The sequence below is a fragment of the Crocuta crocuta genome, unplaced genomic scaffold (assembly GCF_008692635.1).
Source record: "Crocuta crocuta isolate KB4526 unplaced genomic scaffold, BGI_CrCroc_1.0 scaffold516, whole genome shotgun sequence".
Taxonomy (NCBI): domain Eukaryota; kingdom Metazoa; phylum Chordata; class Mammalia; order Carnivora; family Hyaenidae; genus Crocuta; species Crocuta crocuta.
The window spans coordinates 2,394,404-2,420,385 of NW_027529538.1; the positions used below are offsets into that span (position 1 = coordinate 2,394,404).

At 39.6% G+C, this 25,982-nt stretch overlaps 1 protein-coding gene across 2 annotated transcripts in view; it reads left to right on the forward strand.

The window, feature by feature from the left end:
* The window catches only part of FBXO36 (F-box protein 36), an 86,090-nt gene that overhangs the window by 41,425 nt on the left and 18,683 nt on the right, over positions 1–25,982 (forward strand). For both annotated transcript variants that reach the window (XM_077761357.1, XM_077761358.1), the window contains one exon: positions 15,801–15,909. In XM_077761357.1, the coding sequence (XP_077617483.1) occupies positions 15,801–15,909 (109 nt within the window). The remainder of the gene's footprint in view (positions 1–15,800; positions 15,910–25,982) is intronic.

Genomic DNA, 25,982 nt, shown 5'->3' on the forward strand with positions numbered 1-25,982 from the left:
GAGTCTTTTTTTTTTTTTTTTTTTTTTGGCTTGATCTTACTGTTTATGGAGCACTTTGAATTTCATTGAGATTTTTAGCACGCCCATCTGGCAGACACACTTAGTATTTTGGGGTCAGGCCTCTGCAAAAATGTGTTTTAGCATTGAATGGCATGGCCCTGACTCACACTGCCTTTCTGTACTTGGGAACGAGCCCCCCATCTCCAGCCTGAGAAAATTGTGGGTTTCATTCATCAGGTTGTCCAGCTAGATGCAACTAGTACAAGAGCAGATTTGTGCCTCTTCTAAACCTGGGGAGCTGCGTCTGTATTTTTAACCTCTTATGGAAACCAATTCCAGTGGTAATTTTATAGAATAGAAAAATAAGTCCATATCTGGTGCTCTGCTATGCGCTTTTACATCTATCATTTCATTTTAATCCTCCTAGAAGTTGTAATTGATAGGAGCAAGCAGGCAGAGGCTACAAGACCTTCCCAGGGGCACCCTGGGATGAAGTCCCGGCACTGGAAATGTCCCTCTGGGTCCAAACCAACTGTTCGAACCCCCTTGAAACCCCATTTGTACCTTCACAATGTAGGACCACAGTCAGTCTGTGACATCCCATCCACTTTGGTGTGACATCTGTTTTATCTTCTTACTGCTGCTTTTTTTTTTTTAATTCAGTAATTTCTAAGACCAACGTGGAGTTCAAACTCATGACCTCGCGATCAACAGTCACATGCTCTTCCAACTGAGCCAGCCAGGCTCCCTATCCTCTTCTTGCTTATATGACTTTTTTCTCCTGCATCATAAGTATGTGAGATTTTGCCCATTTTCTTTTGGAAAGACTTTTATCATTAGTATATGTAGTTTTCTTACATATCTTCCTTCTTTTGTGCAAAATGTTGTAGAAGTTTTGCCTTCAGAAAATCTTCCTAATGTCATTATAGTGTCTGGGGTATAAGTGCCCATGTTTTTATGCATGGTAAGGAGAAGATTACAGTCGTCATGAATTCTGTAGGACCTCCAATTTGCTTTATTGTAATAGAAGAATATTGCTTAAAGTTGCATTTCTGGGTCTCAAAATATAGGAGGAGGAAACAAAACTAATCAGTACCACCTCTATAGTGAATTATCAATAAATCGCTTCTAATAATAATAAATAAAATAATAGCTTCTGATCAGTCAGAGTCTGGAATTCTGATTCCAAGATTTCAGTCTGAGAATAAGGATGATATTAAAAACGTGTGTAATTAAAAAATATATTAAATTCAGAGAACAAACTGGTGGTTGCCAGAGGGAAGGAGGGTAAAGGGATGGGTGAAATGGGTGAAGGGGGTTAAGAGGTAAACAAAAAAAGCTTCCAGTATTGGGGCACCTGGGTGGCTCAGTCAGTTAAGCATCTGACTCTTACTTTTGGCTCAAGGTTTCATGGGTTCGAGGCCTGCACCGGGCTCTGTGCTGGGCTCAAGGTTTCATGGGTTCGAGGCCTGCACCGGGCTCTGTGCTGACAGTGGGAGCCTGCTTGGGATTCTCCCTCCGTCTCTCTGGCCCTCCCCTACTCGCGCTGTGTTTGTCTCTCTCTAAATAAATAAACTTAAAAATTTTCAAAAAAAAAAGAAAAATACTTCCAGTATTAAAATAAATAAGTCTCGGGGCACCTGGGTGGCTTAGTCGGTTAAGCATCCGACATTCGTTTAGGTCATGATCTCGCGGTTCATGGGTTCGAGCCCCGCGTCGGGCTCTGTGCTGACTGCCAGCTCAGAGCCTGGAGCCTATTTCGGAGTCTGTGTCTCCCTCTCTCTCTCTGACCCTCCCCTGCTCACGCTGTCTCTCTCTCTCTCCTAGAAATAAATAAAAATATAAAAAATAAATAAATAAGTAAGTCTCAGAGATGAAAAGTACAGCATAGGGAATATAACCAATAATATTAAAATAACGTCATATGGTGACAGATGGTAACTACACTTGGTGAGCGTTGGATAACGTATAAAATTGCGCTGTGTCTTGCACCTAAAACTAATATAACACTGGATATCAACTGCACTTCAATAATATATAATAATAAAAAGTGTGCATAATTATGCTCAGTGTGATACTATCCTTTGTCCCTGTACCATTTTCTCAAAGGAAAACAGTATTTTTTAAAAAAATTTTCATGTTTGTTTATTTTTGAGAGAGAGAGCGAAAGAGAGAGACAGAGCTTGAGCAGGAGGGGCAGAGAGAGGGAGACACAGAATCCCAAGCAGGTTCCAGGCCCCAAGCTGTCAGCACAGAGCCCAATGTGGGGCTCAAAGCTACAAACCGCGAGATCATGACCTGAGCCAAAGTCAGAAGCTTAACCGACTGAGCCACCCAGGTGCCTGGAAAATGATATTAAAATTTTTTTTAAATAGATTTTTTTTCCTTTTTTTTTTAATGTTTATTTCTGAGAGAGAGACAGACAGACAGACAGCGTGAGCAGGGAAGGGTCAGAGAGAGAGGGAGACACAGAATCTGAAACAGGCTCCAGGCTCTGAGCTAGCTGTCAGCACAGAGCCAGTCGCGGGGCTCGAACCCGCGAACCGTTAGATCATGACCTGAGCCGAAGTCGGCCGCTTAACCTACTGAGCCACCCAGGGACCCCTAAAATTATTTTTAAAGTACTACATTTTTTCTAAAACTTTACAGTTATACTTTTTGTGTTTATTATATTAGTTTGTCTAGATTTGAATTTTGAATGTTGCTGGAGGTAGGGGTTTAAATTTATTTCTTTTAGATGTATGGCTTATCATGTCAACTCTATTTATTAAATAAATCATCCTTTTCTTCCTCTGAAATTTTGTTAGACCATGCTAGATTTCCCTCCACAGCCTTCCTACCACAGTGAGACTCCCTGTTTCCCTGCATTCTTGCGAACAGAAGATATTTTCAGTCTTCTGGTTCAGTCTTTTGGATGCTGCCAGTCTGGATAGATGAGAAATGATATCTCACTGTGATTTGAATATACTTTTCTATTATTATGAGTAAAACAGAGCATCTTTTCATATGTTTACGGACCTCGTGAATTTTTTTCCTGTGAAATCTTTTTTTTGTCTCCTGCTCATTTTAAAAATTAATTTGGTGGCCTTTTCTCTATTTCTACAAACGCTTTAGGGAGATCAGTCTGTTGGCATGATCTTAATTGCAGATGTTCTTCCTCCATCATGATTTTTCTTTTAATTTTGTTTGCTGGGTTTTTTTATTTGTTTGTTTTAAATCAAGTTCATTTTGGAGCTCGTAGCTGGCTTAGTCAGAACAGCGTGTGACTCTTGATCTTGCCTCGTGAATTTGAGCCTCATGTTGGGTGTAGAGATTGCTTACATAAATAAGTAAATAAGCTTTTAAAAATCAGGCTTTTCAAAGTATGCATTTTAAAAAAATTTCTAAAGTTTATTTATTTTGAGACAGAGTGAGTAGGGAAAGGGGAGAAGAGGGGGACAGACAGAGAATTCCAAAGAGGCTCAGTGCTGCCAGCACAGAGCCCAGTGCAGGGATGGACCCACAAAACTGCGAGATCATGACCAGAGCCGAAACCAAGAATCAGACACTTAATCGACTGAGCCACCCAAGCAAGCACCCCAAGGTATGCTTTTGGGTTTTTTTAATGTTTGTTTTTTTTTTTATTTATTTCTGAGAGAGAGAGAGAGAGAGAGAGAGAGAGAGACAGCATGAGCAGGGGAGGATCAGAGAGAGAGGGAGACACAGAATCTGAAACAGGCTCCAGGCTCTGAGCTAGCTGTCAGCACAGAGCCTGACGCAGGGCTCAAACCCACGAACTGTGAGATCATGACCTGAGCCAAAGTCAGACGCTTAACCGACTGAGCCACCCAGGCGCCTCGGTATGCTTTTAATACAGTCAAAACCACCCTGTTTAGGTTCCATGAGCTTGACAAATGAAATACCAGCACCATAGTAAAGATAGAGAATATCTTTATCAACCCAAGATTTCCCTCATGTCCCTTTCTGGTCACATTCCTCTCCCCCAACCCCATCCCTTTAGTACCCCTCACCTGATTTCCGTTTTGCCTTTTCCGAACCCGTCCTAAATGGGATCAGGCAGTCTGTAGCCTTTTGTATCTGGCTTCTTTCACTTAGCATAATTCTTTTGAGATTCAACCATGTGATCACATGTATCAGCAGTTCCTTTTATTGCTGAGTAATATTTAGTCCTATCGATGTATTTTTCTATTTATCACAAAATGATGGATATTTTGGTTTTTCCAACTTAGAGCTATTACAAATAAAGTTGCTTTAAACACTTCCATGTTTCCAAGTTTTGCATATTTATATAGTCAAACTTATCAATCTTCTCTTTTATGGCTTTTGGGTTTTTAACATCGTTGGAAAGATAATAAAGAAATTTACCATTTTTTCCTTTTAGTGCTTGTATGGTCTCGTTTTTAGCATGTAGATCTTTGATCTGTTTGGAGTTTATCTTGGTTGTTGGGCATAAATCAATTTTTTTTTTCTAAATGGCCACCAGGTTGTCCCCAAATTCCTAAATCATTTTTTTTAATCGTATTTAGAAAACTGTTTTATAATGATTTGTAATTATTTATAATTTAATATAAATATTTTAATTTATTACAGTTTGTTTATCACTGCTATTCAATTAAAGCTAAAAATTAAGAACCTATTTTTCTTTAAAATTTATTTATTTATAATCTCTACACCCACTGTGGGGCTTGAACTCACAACCCTGAGATCAAGAGCCGCAAGTTCCACCGACTGAGCCAGCCAGGCACCCCTAAAACCTATTTTTCTTTAAACTTTCAAATACAAACTTAGTAAATTCAATTGTAAATCAAGTAATTATGAATGAAAATTAAAAACATTCAGTTTCATTATCCTTTGATAAACATTTAATGAGTTTCTTACAGTTAACAAATTATAATCTCTTACACTTTTAAGCACTGTTTACAAACTGAATCGGATTATCTTAGAAATTATTAATTAAAGCCATGGCTCTTATAAACTTAATAAAATTAAATTCTCTTAAATGTAAATACCATTTGCAAACTTAAATAAATTGCCTTAAGCATTTCAAACTATACCACAAATTTAATGTATTTGATTTTCTCAAGCTTTTCTAAATTCTAAAGAGAATAATTACAAAGCTAACAAAATCAAACCAAGTGTTTGAAAAACTGTAATGAAACAAATGTAAAATTCTTTTTGTAGATCAAATTCTTTTAAACTTTTAGATATCTTAAAATCATTATAAACTTAATAGATATTCCTAAGGTTAAATATTGAGTACCAACTAAATCATTTACCTTATCCTATATATGTAAGTTAAATTAAGAAATATAGTCTATTGAATTTTCTATAGCATTTTAAACATCTTACGAATACACTAAGTACAGCTTCTAGTTAAAAAACTATTACGTACCTTCCCTCCCTCTGGCAACACCACTAAAATGACAATTACAGGGTTTTCCTGAAGCATAAACCCACAAAGACAAAAACAATAGGAAAGGCAAGAATTTTGCATGCTACAAGTCAGATGACCTACTGGTAGCTAATTTAACAGTCCTGAGAAACCTACAATCTAAACTCGTGGTGGGCAAGTCGAGAAGCCATCAGATTTGTGCCCTGGAATCTCAGAGCAGCAAAGCTCAAGAATGGGTAGAAATGGGTTCTTTGGAAAGTGAGGGTAAAGAAGGACCTGGAAACAGTAGGAATGATTGAAATTTTGTTTGAGATGTGGTTAGAACCGCCTTCTTCATCTCTTCCCCTCCTCTGGACAACCAGCAACAGTAACAGTTTTGCTTCACCCCCCAGAAGACTGGAAGTTTGGTGTCTGGAAGAGTGAAGAGGGACACTATGGCCCCAGGTCCCCAGGCCACTGGGATAGAGTGACTCAGTATTATATATGGCAAGAGATTAAATGAAAATCTACATACTGATTTAGGGGACTCCCTCTGACTCTCCCAAGGCTCAGGAGGGAGACAGCTAGAAAATTCTTCTCTGGCAAATCAGACCAGGCCAAGTAAAGAGATCAAAAGGTGTTAATAGTCAGGATCCTCCAGCCAGAGGGCCCCAGCAGGTCATCCTATAATGAAGTCCTCCTCTGGACAAGCCCTGCTCAAATGCCAGAGCTTCCAATCAGCTTCCTAGCACCCCATTCCTGAATTCACATGGACGGCTAAAAATTACCAGGCTTTTCAAAGCAAATCAAATCATCAACACCACCATGAACAACAAAATCCAGGAGATATAATTTTGGAAAAAGTAAGGACAATGCACACAGACAGAACAAAATACTCATCAGTAATGTCCTCGGCAGAATAAGAAGAGGCATTCTATCCATGAGACAAGAATAGTGCACAATAAAAAAGTAGCATTCAGAAAAAGTTAAAAAGCTTTTAGAAAATAAAAAAATATGATAGGAACAAATGAAAAACTCAACAGAAGGGTTAGAAGATAAAACTGAGGAAATCTCCTAGAGAAAAAGAACCAAAGGTCAGAGATGGAAAACTGGGAAAAAATAAAAGAATTAGACCAGGACATCCAATATCTGAAAAAAAGGAATTGCCGAGAAACATTATGCAAGAAAATGTCCGAAACATGAAGTGTCCCCTAATTAAAAGCTCTTACCGAGTGCCCTATATAATGAATGACAAAAGATTCATATCAGGGATCTCAAGCAAGGTTCACTGAGGGGACAGAATCCATATTGTTATTTTACCAGGGACAATTTATTACAAAGAATTGCTAACGAATAGAAGATGGTTAACAACTTAAAAGGAGGCAATAGAAGATGGTTAACAACTTAAAAGGAGGCAAAAACCAGTGCACAAAAACCAGCACAGAAACTTTATTCATAATAGCCAGAAATTGAAAACAACTCAGAAGCCCAAGCATCAGAAGAGCAGCTTGGAAGAAAATCCAGAAGCTATGAGGAAATAGGAGTGAATCTGAGATGTTTACAGCCCTCCCAAAGTAGAAATCAAAAGGAGGCCAGCTCTACAGAACTGCAAAGCCAGCTGAAGAGTTCACTACTGTAATGCTGTTATCCCCACGTTCTTGATGACGATATTCTGAGTCAAACATTGAAAATTCTCATTTGCAATGTGTTCCAGAAGACTCAGACTCTACCTTCATTTATTTATTCCCGTTGTATTTTCTTTATTAGTTATAAACAAGAGGAGTATAACTTTATTATATTTAACAAAATACAGGGATCCCTGGGTGGTTCAGTTGGTCAAGTGACCAACTCTAGATTTTGGCTCAGGTCATGATCTCGAAGTTCATGAGATCGAGCCCCACATCAGGCTCTGTGCTGACAATGCAGAGCATGCTTGGGATTCTGTCTCTCCCTCTCTCTCTGCTCCTCCCCGGCTCGTGTGCACAAGCTTTTTCTCTTTCTCAAAAATAATAAGCATTTTAAAAATTAATAAAAATAAAAATTAAAAGAAACAAAGTACATATATTGTGTCAATATAGTCTATAAAATTAGTGACGTAATTCAGATGTGAAGAATAACATAATGAAGTACATGTCTAGCGAAGAATAAGAGACTTTCAATAAATACAAATGATTGAAAAAACATTTACTTCGATTTTTTGACAGCTATTTCTACATGACACATAAAATAATGCTCTGACATACAATGGCTAGTGTATTAGGTCTGATGAAATATGGTATTATTTCACATAGACACATCCAAAGGAAAAGAGGTTCCCAACATAGTGACTGTGCTCTGGCTCCTTGTTTCCCAAATTTGTTGCTTCTGTGTGTCCTGCAGGTGACTGCTGTCATCTCAGCCTGGCGCCTCTCATAGTCACAAAATGACTACAGCCACTCCTGCAATCACAGCAGCAAAGCACAGGGTCAGTGCCCCAAAAGGGGACGTGTTTCTCCTTATAAATGATAAAATCTTCTGGAAGCTTCTGCAGACTTCCCGTGGTGTCTCCCTGGCAAAATTTTATCACATCCCACGCCCATACCAATCACCGGTGGGGGTTTGGGAAGAACTACTAAAAATGACTTAGACCAATCATGTCCTGCTTCCTGGAGCTAGAGATGAGGCGTACAATCTGTGCACAAGCTATGTAGAGGGGAGAGTTTGCTGGACAAGTCAGGGCTCCCCTAGAAAAGACAGGTGGGTGGCAACCAACAAGGACGGCTATTAATTCCTTTTTTTAAAATTTTTTAATGTTTTATTTATTTTTGAGAGAGAGAGATAGAGAGAACATGAGCAGGGAAGGGTCAGAGAGAGAGGGAGACACAGAATCCGAAGCAGGCTCCAGGCTCTGAGCTAGCTGTCAGCACAGAGCCCGACACGGGGCTCGAACCCACGAGTCGTTTGATCATGATCTGAGCCAAAGTCGGATGCTTAACCGACTGAGCCACCCAGGCGCCCCTGATATTTACTAATGTAGTCTCCAAGGGCAACTTTATTTCTGAATTCTTGAAGGAAAGAACTATTTCAGTGCAATCCTTATTATTAATTTGGTTTATTCCATTCTTATTTCAACCTCAGACTCACCTTCTCCATTTAAATGTTTGCTTTAGGGTGCCTGGGTGGCTCAGTCTGTTAAGCGTCCAACTTCGGCTCAGGTCACGATCTCACAGTTCGTGGGTTCGAGCCCCGTGTCGGGCTCTGTGCTGACAACTAGCTCAAGGCCTGGAGCCTGTTTCGGATTCTGTCTCCCTCTCTCTCTGACTCTCCCCTGCTCACGCTGTCTATCTCTCTCTCTCAGAAATAAATAAAACATTAAAAAAATTAAATAATGTTTGCTTTTATTCCTGAGGTTTTAATACCTAATGCTTACTCCCATTCCAGAGTGAAATTTTGGATGGCTGAAAATCTAAGTTTTGCTGTGTTTAGACACACTGAACCAAACATAGAAAGAGGAACACATATTTGATGTAAATTTGCACCAAAAACATATCATAATTATGGTCTAGTTTAAATAAGGTGAAATAAAATAAATGATCTCCATAATTCATTTAAAAAATAAGACCTTTCTACCTTTTGGAAAACCGGTGCTTTGTGAGTTTTTGAGTGGTATCAAGAGGTAAAGTTACATGTGGAGTTTACCTAGCAGTCCTGACTTCCCCGTTTCTCAATAGGCTGTTCAGATAACAAAATCCTTCTTCACCTAATAACAGATCTGATTCCCAAGCTCTCCACGACACAGTATCTCAGACCCCACTCTGTGAAATCCCCTAATTATACATGATTTCCAAAGCAGGGAGAAATTTGATCTGTTAGAATAACAATAGTCTGCAAGACAAAGCAGAAACAGCCCTGTGTCCTACCTTACAAAACTATTTCCTAGACAGACGCTTAGAAAGATTTGGAATCCCCCATTGGCTGTGTGGTATCAGGCAAGTCACTCTAACCCTTGATTAGTAACCTTGTTTTTTAACTAGATAGGTGACAGATAGATGGCTCTTCTTTTTTTTTTTTTTAATTTTTTTAATGCTGTATTTCTGAGAGAGATGCTCAATCGACTGAGCCACCCAGGTACCCCTAGATGGCTCTTCTCAATTACGCTGTTGAGGAACGACAGTAAAGAGCATGCAATTTTTGGCAACCGAGGCCAAAAGAGATGAAGACATTTGCCCAAGGTGTATGATAGAAACCAGGGTTTAAATCCAGACCCATCTCATTGCAGGGTCTCTGCTTTTTTCCCATTAGCAGGATGTCTCAGCCCAGGTAGTGGTGGGAGTGGCACAATCTCAACCCTGGGGGAGGGCAAGTGGGGGGTGCGTTGTCCAAATATACTCAGATGCTGAGATGCCAGCTGGGCCCACGTTTTTTTTCCCCCATGTCCCCTCAAGGGATGCTTAGTGAGTTGCTGTCCCATTGGTGGAAAGAACCTAACGTTTACGGGCCTTGCCAGATGAAACGACAAAAGCCTCATCATCTTGCCTTTGTAACCTGTGGAGGAGAGATGCCAGGGGGCTAATGAGAAATCTTTGACCTCTCTTTTTGAAGGAAGCTCAGGGGCACGTGGGTGTCTCTTTCGATTGAGCGTCTGACTCTTGATTTCAGCTCAGGTCATGATCTCACGGTTCATGAGATCGTGATGGGCTGAACGTGTAGAGCCTACTTGGTGTTCTCTCTCTCCCTCTCTCTCTCTGCCCTGTCCTCTCCTGTTTACTCTCTCTCAAAATAAATAAGCAGGCATTAAAAAAAAACAGCAACAACAAAATAAGCTCAATTTCCAAGTTTATTACAAAGATTTGCTGGAAATATAGGAGAAGTCTAAAAATATGCTAAATATAAATAAAAATGTTAAAGAATTCTGCCAGTGGTCACAGGTTTTCTACTAAGATACCAAATCATAGTGCGTGTCCTCTAAGGAGGCTGCCTTTCCATCCTTCCCGGAGTGGGTATGAGGCCATGTACGAGAAATAGACCGGGTGAGATCAGAAGATTCCCTGGGCCACAGAAGCAGACCCAGATGCAAGTTATCTCGGCCGTCCATGGTGGGTTTATTCATTTATAAAAAGACAATCATGTACTGCTCACAGGCAGTCCGGAGACTCAGGCGATCTGGGGAGGGCACAGCGGAGCCCATGTTCCAGCCACATCTCCACAGCCTTGCAGAAACCAGTGCAAGCCCTTCTGCAGCTTTTCTTGCATGTTCGTTAACAAAACATGCATGGTTAATAAGAACAAGATGCTTAAACCAGTATTTATAGACTTGAACATTTTCAAAATAGTTACATACGTGACAATAGCTAATTATGAATGTATGAAGCTAAAATGGGCTAATGAACTAATATTGTAATAGGCAGCAATCAACTCACAAATATTTGGGGATGCCTTCTATTCTGCTTCCTTCAGGCTCCACCCACCTGGCATGTGAAACGATTGTATTTGCTGCCTCTCTGACGTTCCTTCCCTCTGCATGTAAAATACTTGCCTTTCAGTATTTGGATTAGTGGTGTATATGCTTCTGAGCCTTGTAATAAATCATTATTAGCATTGTTCTAGGTTACTTTTTTTCACGTAGTATTTTATTGGCTGCAAAGTATTCCATCATCTAAATGTGTCATCATTTTTTAATTAGTCCCAACTATCAAACCCTTAGGTCTGTTCTGATTTTTCATTATTGTAACTAACCTGTGACATACATATGAAAAATGTTATAGACATTTTCTGGCAAATTCCTAAGGATAAATTCCTTTTTTTTTTTTTTTAAGTTTCTTTATTTTGAGAGAGAGAGAGGGACAGGGAGGGTCAGAGAGAAAGAGGCATAGGGAGAGAATCCCAAGCAGGCTCCACACTGTCAGTGCAGAGCCTGATGTGGGACTCAGACTCAAGAACCATGAGACCATGACCTCAGCCTAAATCAAGAGTTGGACGCTTAACCAACTGAGCTACCCAGGTGCCCCTCCTAAGGATAAATTCTTAACAAGGAGAATGTTTAGGTCAAAAGGTATGAATGACCTTTTGATAGGCATTGCCAAACCAAGTCACACCTCTCTCAATGATTATTAAGGACTTTTAATCTTCCTTGTCCTTACTAATATCAGGCTTTGTCACTTAAAAAAAGGAAAGAAAGAATGCCTTTACCAATCTGAAGGATAGTAAGTGGTAGAAAATATTTAATATTTTCTGTTTTAATAAGTACAATATATGGAACATAATGGAGTCTTGACAAAGCTAAGTAGTGATTCTGTGTACTGCTCTGTAGAGGTGACCTGGTGACCTTTAGGATAAAGGTCATACTTGAAGAAAGCTTCGTGCCTCAGAACAAACCTTGAGTTTATGCGTTTGAAGTGAGGAGGCTTGGATTCTGGGTCTAGCCAGCCTTCTTCCCCTAGGCTAGTGTTATATTCTCAGTAATTTACTTCAAATACCTCAGAGGAGCCAGTAGGATACTTATCTGTGTGCAAGTTGACTTGAGTCTGTGCCCTGAGGATCCTCCCTCTAGAGGCCATTATTGCCAAGCAGTTCAAATATGGCCACCTAAATCAGCACCAGAGAGTTAGTTGATTAATTAGTATGATGAATGTCGGAAATAATTTTTTGCTGATGAAATGAGTAACAAGCAAGATATGAGGCTGACAAGTAAGATCGTACAAGTGTCTCTGACTTTTTTTAGTATATGTGCTGCTGAAGCGAGCACTGTCTCTGACTTTTTTAATGTTTTGCCATCGTGGCACCTGGGTGGCTCAGTCGGTTGGGCATCCAACTTTGGCTCAGGTCATGATCTCGCAGTTTGTGAGTGTGAGCCCCGTGTCAGGCTCTGTGCTAACAGCTCAGAGCCTGGAGCCTCCTTCAGATTCTGTGTCTCCCCCATCTTTCTGCCCCTCCCCTGCTGGTGCTCTGTCTCTCTCTGTCTCTCAATAATAAATAAAACCATTAAAAAAATAAAAGAAGTTATTTAAAAAAAAGAAGAAGAAGTAAGCTTGGTCATATAACATGGCTGGAGTAGTGACCGTTCTAAAACCCCATCTGTTCCCGAATCGTCCACTAACTAAGGATTTGGTTGTGTGATCTGGCTAGAAGTGTAGCTGATTATGTCATTGTAACATGGGTATCCTTGTAGCAGAGAGAAACGTTCCGGCAAAGGTTCCCACCCAGGCCCCACTCAGCATCCCCAGTGGTCGGCGAGGAGGGGACTGCGCTGAGCTTCCAGAAACGTAGTTTGGACTCTTGTGCCCTCTTGGTGATGTGGCAGAATTCAATTTGAGACTCAATTTCATTGTAACATACCTCCTGGTGGTTCGGTCACAGAGAGGGACAATCCACGACTTCTTCTTCTTCTTCTTCTTCTTCTTCTTTTTTAATGTTCATTTATTTTTGAGAGAGAGACAGAGTGTGAGCAGTGGAGGGGCAGAGAGAGAGGGAGACACAGAATCCGAAGCAGGCTCCAGGCCCTGAGCCGTCAGCACAGAGGGTGACGCGGGGCTCGAACCCATGAACTGTGAGATCATGACCTGAGCCAAAGTTGGACACCTAACGACTGAGCCACGCAGGCGCCCCAGCTTACCACTTCTAACTTAACCTCTTGGAAACTTTTGCTCATCTGTAGGAGTTGCAAGAGGTGCCCTAAATTATTTCTGACCCCCCAATTAGTTCTCAAAGTTCTAGAACATGTGGTATAAAAAAAAACCAGCATTAGATTCAGATTGCATAGCATCTTCATTCAATAGAAAGGAATATTTGTAATATTTAATATTAATTGTAATGATATCTAGTAGAAAGAGGATAAAAAAGGAAATAGAAGTGCAGAGAGATTAAACAGCAAAGTTCTGTCTCCCTCCAGAATTCATGCTCTTTCTACTGATACCCCTCTGTATCAGAATCAAGAACGGATCCTATAACTGAGAACTCTGTTATGGACTGAATTGTGTCCCCCTCAAATTCCTAAGTTAAAGCCCTAATCCTCAGGTTGACTGTATTTGGTGATAGGGCCTTTGAGTAGGTAATTAAAATTACATGAGGTCATAAAGATGGGGCCCTAATCCAATATGACCAGTGTCCTGATAACAAGAGACAGAGACACTGAGGAGCCACATGCACAGAGGAAAGGCCATGTGAGGCCACAGCAAGAAAGCGGCCATCAGTAAGCCAAGGAGAAAGGCCTCAGAGATGCCAAACCTGTTGACAGTTTGATCTTGAACTTCCAGCCTCCAGAACTGGGAAGAAGCCCTAGCGACTAATATACCCCACCTCTGTGGAGATGGGGTAGAAAAAGTTTTAAGAGGACAATTTTGGTGTGACTCATGCTTAGAAAAATCAAAAGTGGCAGATTAAGGGATTTTCTTTTCTTTTTTGTTTTTAAATCTTTCTTTCTTTTAGAGAGAGAGAGTGTGTGTGTGTGTGCACACAAGGTGGGGGTGGGGGTGTGGGCAGAGGATTCAAAGCGGGCTCTGTGCTGACAGCCGAGAGCCCATTGTGGGGCTAGAGCTCACAAACATTGAGATCATGACCTGAGCTGAAGTCTGACGCTTAACCAGCTGAGCCATCCAGGTGCCCCAGGTTAAGGGATTTTTCTGAAACGAATCCGCTGCCACATAGAGTTTTGTAATGTACACATTCTTACCCCCTCATCTGTAGCAACCAGCACTACATCTAAATGAACCATAACCCTTGAAAGGACCTACCTTCTGCTGTCAGAGTGCTAGATAAGATGGTATAACTCATCTCCATGTCCCTGAGAGCTCAGCTATCTTTGAGATATCAGGGAAGGGGAGGTAGGGAGGAGACAAGCCTCAGGAGATGATAGAACACAGGGAGGCAGCTCTAGAAGGAAAGGAAAGCTGGCTGAAGCCCAGGCCTGCAGGCAACAGGGAAAGGAGTGAAATGGTCTGGCAGTTCAAAGGCTGGGGTGGGGGTGAGGGTTCCAGAACAATGAAGAAGGGCCAAAGAACTGGTAGGGACCAGAGCAGTGGGCCAAAGAGGTGCACCAAGACCTGTAAGGCCCCTAGGGAGCAATGGGTGGGTAGGGATAGGGGAGAGGAAATAAATAAAGGGAGGCCATAACAGGCTTTACCCGCTTTAACAGTTTTCCCTTGGGCAGTGTCTTTTAACCTTACACGGTGATGCTAGTGAGAGAAGAAGGCAAGCAGTTTCTCTGCCCTGTCTCCTAACCCATCTCTTCCCTCGAAGCCCTCATCAAAGTGTAGAAAGGATCTGGTTTGTTTGGTGGAAGTGTTAGCATCTCAGTTAACTACTGAGGTTAGTAGTTGACAGGTTGAAAAATGTGAGATAAATTTAGTAAGCTTTGTGGGACTCCTTATTATGGCCGGGAGTTGACACTGCCATGAAATCAACATAGAACTTACATGCAGTTGATAACCAGGGAGATGAGGTTTGCTTCAAATAAACCACCATGCTCAGAGAAGACAAATGGACTATCAGCAGATCCGTTACCAAGAACTGTCCTGTGTAATGACACTTACATGCATCAAACAAAGCACAATGGTGCTTTCCCCGGCCCTGGCCGTGTAACTGTCCTTCTCTAGAGAAAAGTATCCACTCATCTTGTCTGCCTTGTAAACAGGAAGGGAGGCAGAGAGTGGAGCAATTATTTTGGAACTGGCTTCCCAAGTTAGAGAATTTCTGCTCTCAGAGATCCTCAAAAGACAGATAGCCACCTGGGTCTGCGTGTTTTTAACATCAACTGACTTGATAGATTAAAAAAAATTTTTTTAATGTTTATTTTTGAGAGTGAAACAGAGCATGAGCGGGTAGGGGCAGAGAAAGAAGAAAACACAGACTCTGAAGCAGGCTCCCGGCTCTAAGCAGTCAGCACAAAGCCCAACGTGTAACTCGAACTCACAAACTGTGAGATCATGACCTGAGCTGAAGTTGGATGCTTAACAGACTAAACCACCCAGGTGCCCCAAGTTGATAGATTAAAAAAAAGGTTTTTTTTTTTTAATTCTTTATTTTTGAGAGACAGACAGTGAGACGGAGTGCGATCAGGGGAGGAACAGAGAGAGAGGGAGACAGAGAATCTGAAGCAGGCTTCAGGCTCTGAGCTGTCAGCACAGAGCCTGATGCGGGGCTCGAACTAATGAACCGCTAGTTCATAACCTGAGCCAAGTCAGACGCTCAACTGACTGAGCCACCCAGGTGCCCCCTGACTTGATAGATTTTTAAGATCCCTTCTAGCACTTCGATTTTGTCACCCTGATCTCTAAGGGAAATGTTAGATGCACTGATCTCATTTCTAATTCAATGCCAGATTGCAAAGTTATAGCTAATGTTGGACACACAGACTTATGTGCATACTGCAGCAATTTTTCAAAATCCCAGACCAAAATGTAGCTGTTGGTATTGAGATCAGCTTTAATTTCTATTCCCTTCTATCCAATCACAGGTAATCTTTAGATGGTGGAAGATCTCTCTGAGGAGTGAGTATCGATCAACAAAGCCTGGAGAAGCAAAAGACACTCACGAAGAGTTCTTAGAGAACTCACATCTTCAAGGTAAGAAAGGGAACGCATTGTATACTTATGTCTCAGTTCTCTTTACAATCAGTGGTAGATTCTGTTGCAGAAATATCCAACATGTCATCATTTGAACTATTGATATGTAATTATGTACTTAAAGACAGAAATTGTTAACATACCCTGAAATTTCTCTTGGGAAAAATCTCCCAAGTGTTTAAGGTTCTAGGTTAACGTGTTCATTTCATTAATAATCTTAAATCCTAATGTAATTTTTTGCTGTAACATTTAATTATAATAAGTTTCCTTTAGTTAAAAATGAATTAACAGCTTATTTGAAAACATAATCAAATTCTCAAATCCTTGAACTCTTAGGCATTTTGGCAGTCATTTAAAATTGTTACCATTTATTTTAATATCAAAGTTTGCTTCAGAAATAGCCTTGGGGTGCCTGGGTGGCTCAATCAGTTGAGTGCCCAAGTTCAACTCAGGTGATGATCTCACAGTTTGTGAATTTGAGCCCTGCATTGGGCTCACTGCTGTCAGCACAGAGCCTGCTTCGGATCCTCTGTCTCCCTCTCTCTCTCTGCACCCCTCCCCCCAATAAATAAACATTAAGAAAAAAAAAAAAAAAGAAGTAGCCTTAATCAGGTAGCATGTGGACTAAATAGAAATTGCCCTGAGTTTTCTCTCTGCCTTTTGGCTTTTCACAGTATGAAAATTTCAGATACAAATCAAACAGTGGTGTTTTAACAAACTGTCATGTACCTGTAACCTGACTTCAATAACACACAAAATATAGCCAATGCCTCTATGCAAAGCTACTGTGCTTATAGCAAATCTCAGCTGTTATATCATTTCATCCCAAACTACTTCAGTATGTGTCTTTAAAAAGGATTCCCTTTAACTAAACTCCCTAATAATTATTCACGTTAATTATAAACATTTAAAGCCAGAAGGCATTATAGAGATTTTTATTTTATTAGGAGTTAATATCAAGGACTTTTACATATGCCTTCTCATTTTATTGTTACAATATCCTTGTGAAATCACGAGTTTTATCCCCATTTCACAAAAGAGATTCAGCATGCATATGATTTTCCAGGGTTCCACTGCTAACCTCAGACGTTGCCAGGACTAAGCACTGAGAGCCAAAAAGTCAGGTATATTAATCTTATTTTTAAAGACACATTCTGGGTGGATCTTTGATAATCAACCCTCTTAAAGATATTCTGTTTTTTAAATTATAGCATGTAATAGTTGGGGTTTTTTTAGACAGAGAGTAGATTTTGTTTTGTTTCCTTAAACCTTTGAAAGTCTTGATTGATTATGAGCGGGGAAGGGGCAGACAGAGAGGGAGACAAAACCCGAAGCAGGCTCCAGGCTCTGAGCTGTCAGCACAGAGCCCTACTTGGGGCGGGAACCCACAAGCCGAGAGATCGTGACCTGAGCCAAAGTCAGATGCCCAACTGACTGAGCCACCCAGGTGCCCCTCTCAAGATCTTTAACACATCTGCAAAGGCTCTTTTGCCATGTAAGGTCACATATTCACAGATTCTGGAGATTAGGATACAGGGCATCTTTGGCAGGGCCATTATGCTGCCTACCATAGTGATATGTGTCATGATCTAAATTGCAAAATAAACATTGCTGAATTTCCCCCTCCCCCAGATTTGCATTTATTTTTTATTTTTTAAAGTAGTCTTCATATCCAACAGGGGGCTAGAACTCATGACCCTAGGATTGAAAGTCAGTGTTGCACCAACTGAGCCAGCCAGGCACTCCTAGATTTCCATTTTAAAAGAGAAACTTCACAAGTTTATTTTTTACAAAGTCATTCATGAGGGCGCCTGGGTAATTCAGTTGGTTGATCATCCAACTCTTGATTTCGGCTCAGGTCATGATCCCAGGGTCATGGGATCGAGCCCCTCGTCCAATTCCGTGCTGAGCTTGGAGCCTGCTTAAGATTTTTCTCTCCCTCCACCCTCCCTGCCACCTCATTCAGGCGTCCCTGATTTCTTCTCTTTGGATATCAGTTTCCTCAACTGTTGATAATGGAAATAATAAAAGCATTTTGCACATAGGGTCCTTATGAGGAGTAACTGAATGAAGTGCTTAGAATTTGCCTAACACATACCAGCTACCTTTTATAGTATTTAAATTTTTTTAATGTTTTATTTATTTCTGAGAGAGAGAGAGTGTGAGCAGGGGAAGAGGGGAAGAGGGGAAGAGCAGAGAGAGAGGGAGACACAGAATCTGAAGTAGGCCCCAGGCTCTGAGCTGTCAGCACAGAGCCCGATGCGGGGCTCAAACCCACGAACCGTGAGATCATGACCTGAACAGAAGTCGGATGCTCAACCGACTGAGCCCCCCAGGCTCCCCTAGTTTTTAAAATTTGAAAAGTGAAAATTCCTTCTCTCTTCCTCCAACCTCTGTTCCCCAGAGATAACTACCGTAAATAACTTACTTTGTATTTGAATTCTTTCTGCTTGGGATTGTGTGTGTGTGTTTGTTTACAGAAATACAGTCTTTCATTGTTTAATTTGTTTTTGCATTTACTATCTTGTGAACATTTTTCCGTTAGCATATGTAAAGAAGTGCCTTGTCCTTTTCCAAGGCTGTATGGTATTTCATTGTAGAAATATACAATCCTCAATTGGTGGGCATTTTCAAAAGATTTTGGGCACATTCTGAGGCATGTTTATTTTTGCACACTTACATAAGAACTCCTGGAATGGCTAGGACCAAAGAAATGTGCATTATAATTTTGAATAGAGTATTTTGAGTATTAAAAAAAATTTTTTTAAATGTGTATTTATTTTTGAGAGAGACAGGGACAGAGACAGACCATTGAGTGGAGGAGGGGCAGAGAGAGAGGGAGACACAGAATCCAAAGCCTCCAAGCTGACAGCAGAGAGCTTAATGAGGGGCTTGAACCCACAAATCGTGAGATCATGACCTGAGCTGAAGTTGGACGCTTAATCAACTGAGCCTCCCAGGCACCCTAGGGTATTTTTTTTATTATTATTACTGAATCTAGAGTTCAAGGCTAACTTGACCAAGGATGGTACTTCTTTTTTTTTTTTTAATGTCTTATTTATTTCTGAAAGAGAGAGAGAGAGAGAGACAGCATGAGCAGGGGAGGGTCAGAGAGAGAGGGAGACACAGAATCTGAAACAGGCTCAAGGCTCTGAGCTGGCTGTCAGCACAGAGCCCGACGCGGGGCTCGAACCCACGAACCGTGAGATGACCTGAGCCGAATACCAGCCGACTGAGCCACCCAGGCGCCCCCAAGGATGGTACTTCTATTAACTAGCTTGAGTGGCACTGGTATAGGATACAGCACAAATGCCATCGATAATTTATTTGACCTTTATACTTATGTGAGTTTGGAAAGCATTTTAAATTGGGTGATTGCATTACTTCAACTTTTATTCATAAAATGAGACTTCATTAATATTTTTATGTCACCATATTTTAATTTTGAGTAATTCAAAGCTTGAGTAATTCGCAATGCCAATTACTTCACAAGAAAAAACCTGTTCTCCAGAAAACTGCTGTATTAATTATACTTCATCCAACAGGATATGGGTTTCTTGCACTTTCGCCATTGCTAATTAGATATTACTATTCTTTTTCATCTTTTGCAGTCAGATGGTGAAAATAGTGTCATATTTAATTAGCATTTTCCTGATAACTAGCAAGTTGAGCATCCTGTCATGTTTAATTACCATTTATATCCTTTCTGTAATTTCCCTGTCTGTATTCTTTGTCCACTCGTCTATGAAGTTAGAATTTTATTCTGCCTGAGACCTTAAAAAATCAGAAGAAACATCTTTGGATTTTTTCCCCCTAAGTTACATAAATAGGAATAACCATAAAATTAGCCATTGGAAATAGTTTTAAAAATTGAGTTTAAGGCAAAACTCTGCCTATATAGACTCTGCTCAAAGTGCTAATTCATGGGTTGGGGTTGAATCCAACCTAAAAATAAGTTGTTTTCCAACTTATGTCCCTTTTAAAGTTGGTTGCTTTGATCTTTGAATGAGTTATAAGTAGTGGTTAAGTATTTAGGCCAATCCACAAAAATCCCTGTGATAAAACCAAATGGCTTCAACAGCCATATCTTCAGAACCAAACGACAAAGGTTTCTGCTTCTGCTGTTGCTTGTTTAAGGAAACGTGGGTGAGATAGTGTAGATGTCAAAGAATGGAAATTCTCTTGGACATTTAGATGATTCATGAGGAAAACAGGACAGCACGTTTGAAATGAGGACTATAATGGAAAATTGTGTTTTTTTTTTTATCAACTACTTTTTTGAGATTACATACACATAGCAAAGCAAAAATTAAATCAGTTTTAAAAGATTTTTAGAATAGGGGCACCTGGGTGGCTCAACTGGTTGAGTGTCCGACTTGATTTCAGTTCAGGTCATGGATCTCTCTGTTCACGCGCTTGAGCTCCGTATCAGGCTCCACTCTGACAGTGCTAACCTACTTGGGATTCCCTCTCTCTGCCTTTCTCTGTATCTCTCTCAATAACATAAAGTTTAAAAAAAAGGATTTTAGAATAAAAGTAAGTCTCCCTCTGACCTCACGTTCCCAGTTCCTGTGACAGCCATCATTAACAGTTTCTTGAATATCCTTCCAGAAATGGTCTATGCATGTATGCAAAATATGTTAACACAGAAAGAAGAATCTTATACACTGCGTTCTATACCTTGCCCTTTGAAAGCTTTAAAATTCAGAAATGTCTTAAACCTAAAAAACAGAAGATAATATTATACCCAACACCACTAACAAAAGATGTTAGCATTTGTCACATTTACTTCATTTTTATCCAAATTATCAAATATGTTGGTGTATCTTGCTCATAATCTCCTCTTCTTTCAATGGCTATAGTATCTGTAGTGTTGTTCTAGTTTTCATCCCTTGATATGATAATTTGTGCTTCTTTCCTTTTTTTGTGGCCCTTTGTTAGGGATTTATTTGTTTGATAATTTTTTTCAAAGACCTTTTAGCTCTGTTAATTTTCTACTTATTTATTTACTATTGATTTCTGTTCTTACCTTTATTATTTCCTTCCTACTACGTCCTGGGGTCTGATTTGTTGTTTCTTTTCTTAGCTTCTTGAGATAGAAGATTAAATCATTGTTTTCAGCCATTTTCCCCCTAATACTTTCTTTAAGTATGGCCATATTAATTTTGATGAGTTGTATCTTTATTCTAATTCAGTTTAAAATATCTCCTAAATTCCATTTTGGTTTCTTCTTTGACCCATAGATTATTTAGAAACATTTTGTTCCATTTCCAGGAAGTTGGAGATGGTTTGTAGCTTTGTTTTCATCCTTTTTAAGGGCCATATTAATCTCCCCTTTATCATCTTAGTTTTGTTATACATACTGCTGAAGTGAGCACCTTATTTACTTAATATCTTTTAAAAACATAAAATCATGACATATACAGTCAAATTTCTACCCTTCCCCTATTTTCCCTCCATTCCCTTCTACTTAGATTATCATTTCCAAAGATATTCTATTATACACAGTTACAAATACATAAATATATATTATTTTTATATGTTTAAAATTTTACATGAACGCTATCCCAATATATCATTGTCCAACTTCGCTTTATTATTCAACACTGGTTTTGAGATTTATTCACGTTGATGTATGTAGATCTAGTTCACTCATTTTCAATGGTTAATGTTATTCTATTCTATTATAAACCATAGTTTATTCAAACATCTCCCTTACTGAGGGTAGTTAGGTGGTTTCCACTTTTTTGCAACAATATATCTTCATTCACCCTTGTGCAATGTGTGAGTGTTTCTCTAAGTTGGGTGTGTAGAAGTGTATTTGTCCAGTTGTAGGATATGTGCCTCTTCAACTTTACCAGGGACAATCTGCTCTCCAAGGGAGTTACATCAATTTATACTCTTGTTGGGATTTTATGAGAGATGCTATTTCTTTATATTCTCACCAACATTTACTGTAATCAGAGATACATATTAATTTTTGCCAAACTGGGTATATAAATTCCCTGATTATTAATAAGGTTGAATATCTTTTCTTATATTTATTGACCAAGGGAACGGTCTTCCCTTCTTAGAAGTGCTCATTAACTTCTTTGCCTATTTCTTCTTTTTGGTTGTTTGTCTCTTTTTGTATTGATTGTAGGAATTTTCTTATATGCATATTTTAAATACACCAAGTCTTCAGTTTGATTAAATGTGCTACAGAGATTTCACTAAGTTTTTGGTTTATCTTATCACCTTGTTTATGTGTTTTTACCCATACAGAAGTTTGCAATTTTAATGTAGTTCAAATTTGTCAATCTTTCTTTATAAATTTTGAAACATTTATTTATTTTAAAAAGCTTATTTATTTATTTTGAGAGAGAGTTAGAGAGCAGGAGAGGGGCAGAGAGATACCGAGAGAGAGAATCCCAAGCAGGCTCCACACTGTCACACTATAAGTGCAGAGCCCTACTCGGGGCTTGATCTCACCAATCGTGAGATTGTGACCTGAGCTGAAATCAAGAGTCAGATGCTTAACTGACAGAGCCACCCAGGTGCCCCTCATCAGTCTTTTAATATATGGGTTATACTTTTGTGTTTTGTTTAAGAAGTCTTTCTCTTCTCTGATTTCATGAGGATATACTCTTTTTTTTTTTTTTAAATATTTTTATTTCTTTCTAGGAGAGAGAGACAGCGTGAGCAGGGGAGGGTCAGAGAGAGAGGGAGATACAGACTCTGAAATAGGCTCCAGGCGTTGAGCTGGCAGTCAGCACAGAACCCGACGCGGGGCTCGAACCCACGAACTGTGAGATCATGACCTAAGCGAAAGTCGGACGCTTAGCCGACTAAGCCACCCAGGCGCCCCGATATACTCCTATTTTTAATTGAAATTTCTTACAACTCGTTTCTCCTATTTTCGTCTTTTACTTATCTCAAGTTTATTTTTGGCTGTGATGAGATGAGAAGTTATAACTTTTTTCTGTACTTATAGGACAGGATCTTTAGTTTGTCTCACACCAACACTATACTGCTTTAATTACAATCTTTATAGTAAGTTTTCTTACCTGTTAAAAAGAATTCATCTTCCTCCTCTTCCTCTTCTTTATAAAGAAAGAGCTGTTTACCTGTTCTTGACTTTTTACTCTGTATATGAGTTTTAAGACCAGCTGGCAAGAATCCCTGTTGAGATTTTAATTGGAATTGGATTGAATTTCTAGATTTTTGAGGAGAGAAGTGTCATCCTTTGGTCTTCTCAAAATGAACATGGTATATCTCTCCATTGATTTAGGTCTTTTATGTGTTTCAGTAGAGTTTTAATGTTTTCTTCATATAGGTCTTAGACCTTTAAACACCTTTTGCTCAAATTCTTCCCAGGTAGTTGATGATTTTTTTGTAGCTAAGAATAGAATCACGCAGGGGCACCTGGGTGCCTCGGTCAGTTAAGCTTATGACTCTCGGTTTTGACTCAGGTCATGATCTTGCGGTTTTGTGGGTTCGGGCCCTGCATCTGGCTCTGCTCTGGCTGGTGGTGGCACAAAACCTTCTTGGGATTCTCTCTCTTTCTCTGCCCTTCCCCCACTCATGCTGTCTCTGTCTGTCTCTCTCAAAATAAACAAATAAACTTAAAAAAAAAAGAATAAAATCCCTTTCATTCTAAGTTTTAAAGATTAAAATTTGCAACAATTAAAATTCTGTTTTAAGAGTATGTAAAACGTGGATGTGTTTCCAAAGTCAAAACTGTAAAACAATGTGCATCCAGAGGCTTGGTTTCATCACTATCTGCTCCACGTTTTCCCTTCCCTTGCCCTAGGCTAACCACTTGTATTTGTTATGGACCCTTTCAGTGATTCTTTGTGCAGATATAAACGAATTCATATACATATGTGTTTGCATCCCCTTACCCGTTATACAAATGGTAGCATTCTACCCCTACTGTTTCCACCAGTATATCCTGGAGATCATTTCATGCCTTAAGAGATCTTCCTCCCCCTCCCTTTCCTCCTCTTCTCTCCTTCCTCCTCTTCTTCACCCTCTCCCTCCTGCTCCTCTTTTGCTTTTCTTTCACAGCTGTGTTGTATTTCTTTATGTGAATGCACCAGAATCCTAGTGATGAAATTTTAGGTTCTTTCTAATCTTGAGATAATACAAGGAGTGCCAAAAATGAATAACCTTGTGCATGAGTTATTTTCTATTTAGTCAATATGAGATTGCTGAGTCAAAAGACAAATGCATCTTAAGTCACCACTTTGAATTAATTGTTGTTGGTATACAGACAAATGATGCTGACCATTTTCCAGTAGAATTTCTGTTTTTAATGTTTATTTATTTTGAGAGAGAGCGTGCACAGAAAGAGAAAGAGAGTGAGAGAGAGAGGGAGTTTGTGCAGGAGAAGAGCAGAGAGAGGGGGAAAGAGAGAATCCCAAGCAGGCTCCGTGCTGTCAGCACAGAGCCCAATGTGAGGCTTGTTCTCACAAACTGTGACATCATGACCTGAGCTGAAATCAAGAATTGGATGCTTAACTGACTGAGCCACCCAGGTGTGCCAATTTTTAAGAGTTTTTATTCAAAAATAGGGGTTAAAATTAATGAAACAATTTTTCTGTATTTTTGAGATGATAATTTTTCTTCCTATTTGTTTATATGGTGAATTATATTAAATAGTCTTCCAAAATTATTCCATCCTTGGATCATCCTGGGATTAACTATAATGGTCACAATTCATCTATTTTTTTTATATGTCAATAGATTGAATTTCCTAACATTTGATGTAGAATTTTTGCCACATGTGCTCCTAAGTGATTTTCTAGATACAAATTTTCTTCTTGCCTACCATCATTGCTAGTTTAAGCAACCTCATAATGTGGGTTGAGGGTTTCCTTCTACTTCTATTCTTTGGGACAACTTACCTAAGGTATGGATTGTCTGTTCTCTGAGAGTTTATCAAGGGCTTACCTGAAAAGCAGTGTAGATCTGAAACTTTGCTTGATGGTTTTCCTGTTTAATCCAGTCAGTGGATTTAATATATTTACTGGTTATAGTCTCTTGGGTTTTCTTTTTCTTTTTGAGTCAGAACTGATAAATTATATATTTCTGAGGGATTGTCCAGTAGGTCTGATTTTAAGTTAGTTAGTTTAACAATATTTCTAAGTCCCTGTCTTAGTTCTTCATAGCTCTTGGGCTTTACCTCCTGGGCTCGTGGTTCCATACTCTGAGCCATCTTCTTTGTCCACAAAAGTTAGCCCCTCTTTGCAGGCTTTATTTTCTCAGCCTACTTCCTCCTGGTAGGAATTTGAGTGTCCAAAGTCTTTTTCCCTTTGCACTGCCTCTGACTCTTTCAGTTCAAGCTGGCAGGCAGTGTTTCTACCTGTAAATTCTCTTAAAACTTCATGTTGTTGTCCATTGCTATTACTGGAGTTTACTCCATTAAACAAAACCACACCTACACACTTTTATTTTTTTTAAGATAATCCCTTCTTTAACTTGGTTTCTGCTCTTGTCTCCCGAGTGACAATACCCTTCAGCTTTTTGGAAGCTCTAAAATTTGACTGAATGGTTCTTAACAAAGCGTTTTCCAGCCATGCCCTCAGCTTCATCTTCAGGCCATAGTTTCCTGAGATTGTTCCAGATTTGATTTTTGTCTCGGGCCCATTCCTTAATTTTAGCATTGTTTGCCATCTGAAGAGGCGGAGAATATTCAGGATCAGCAAATCCTGGCAGTTTTGTAAGAAACCATCTTTAGCTTCTCTCTTTGCTCTCACCTTTTCCTTTAAGCAGCAAGAAGAAATCAGATAGTATGTTCAACACCTCGCTTGGAAATCTGCATAGCGAATCACATCCCCTTAAGTCTATTTCCTTCCTACTTTGCATATCTCAGGAGGCAACAATGTAACTGAACTTTCTGCCACTACATGGCAAGGATCTCCTGTCCTCCAGTTTTTAATAATATTTTCTTCACTTTCCTTTAAACTCTTGCCTTCAAAGCCTCCTCAGAGTCCATCAAGTGTCTACAAACAGCTATTAATTAATTAATTCAATAAATAATTGAATTATTGAAAGCTCTTCATCCTTGCACTTAACACCCTCCTCAAACT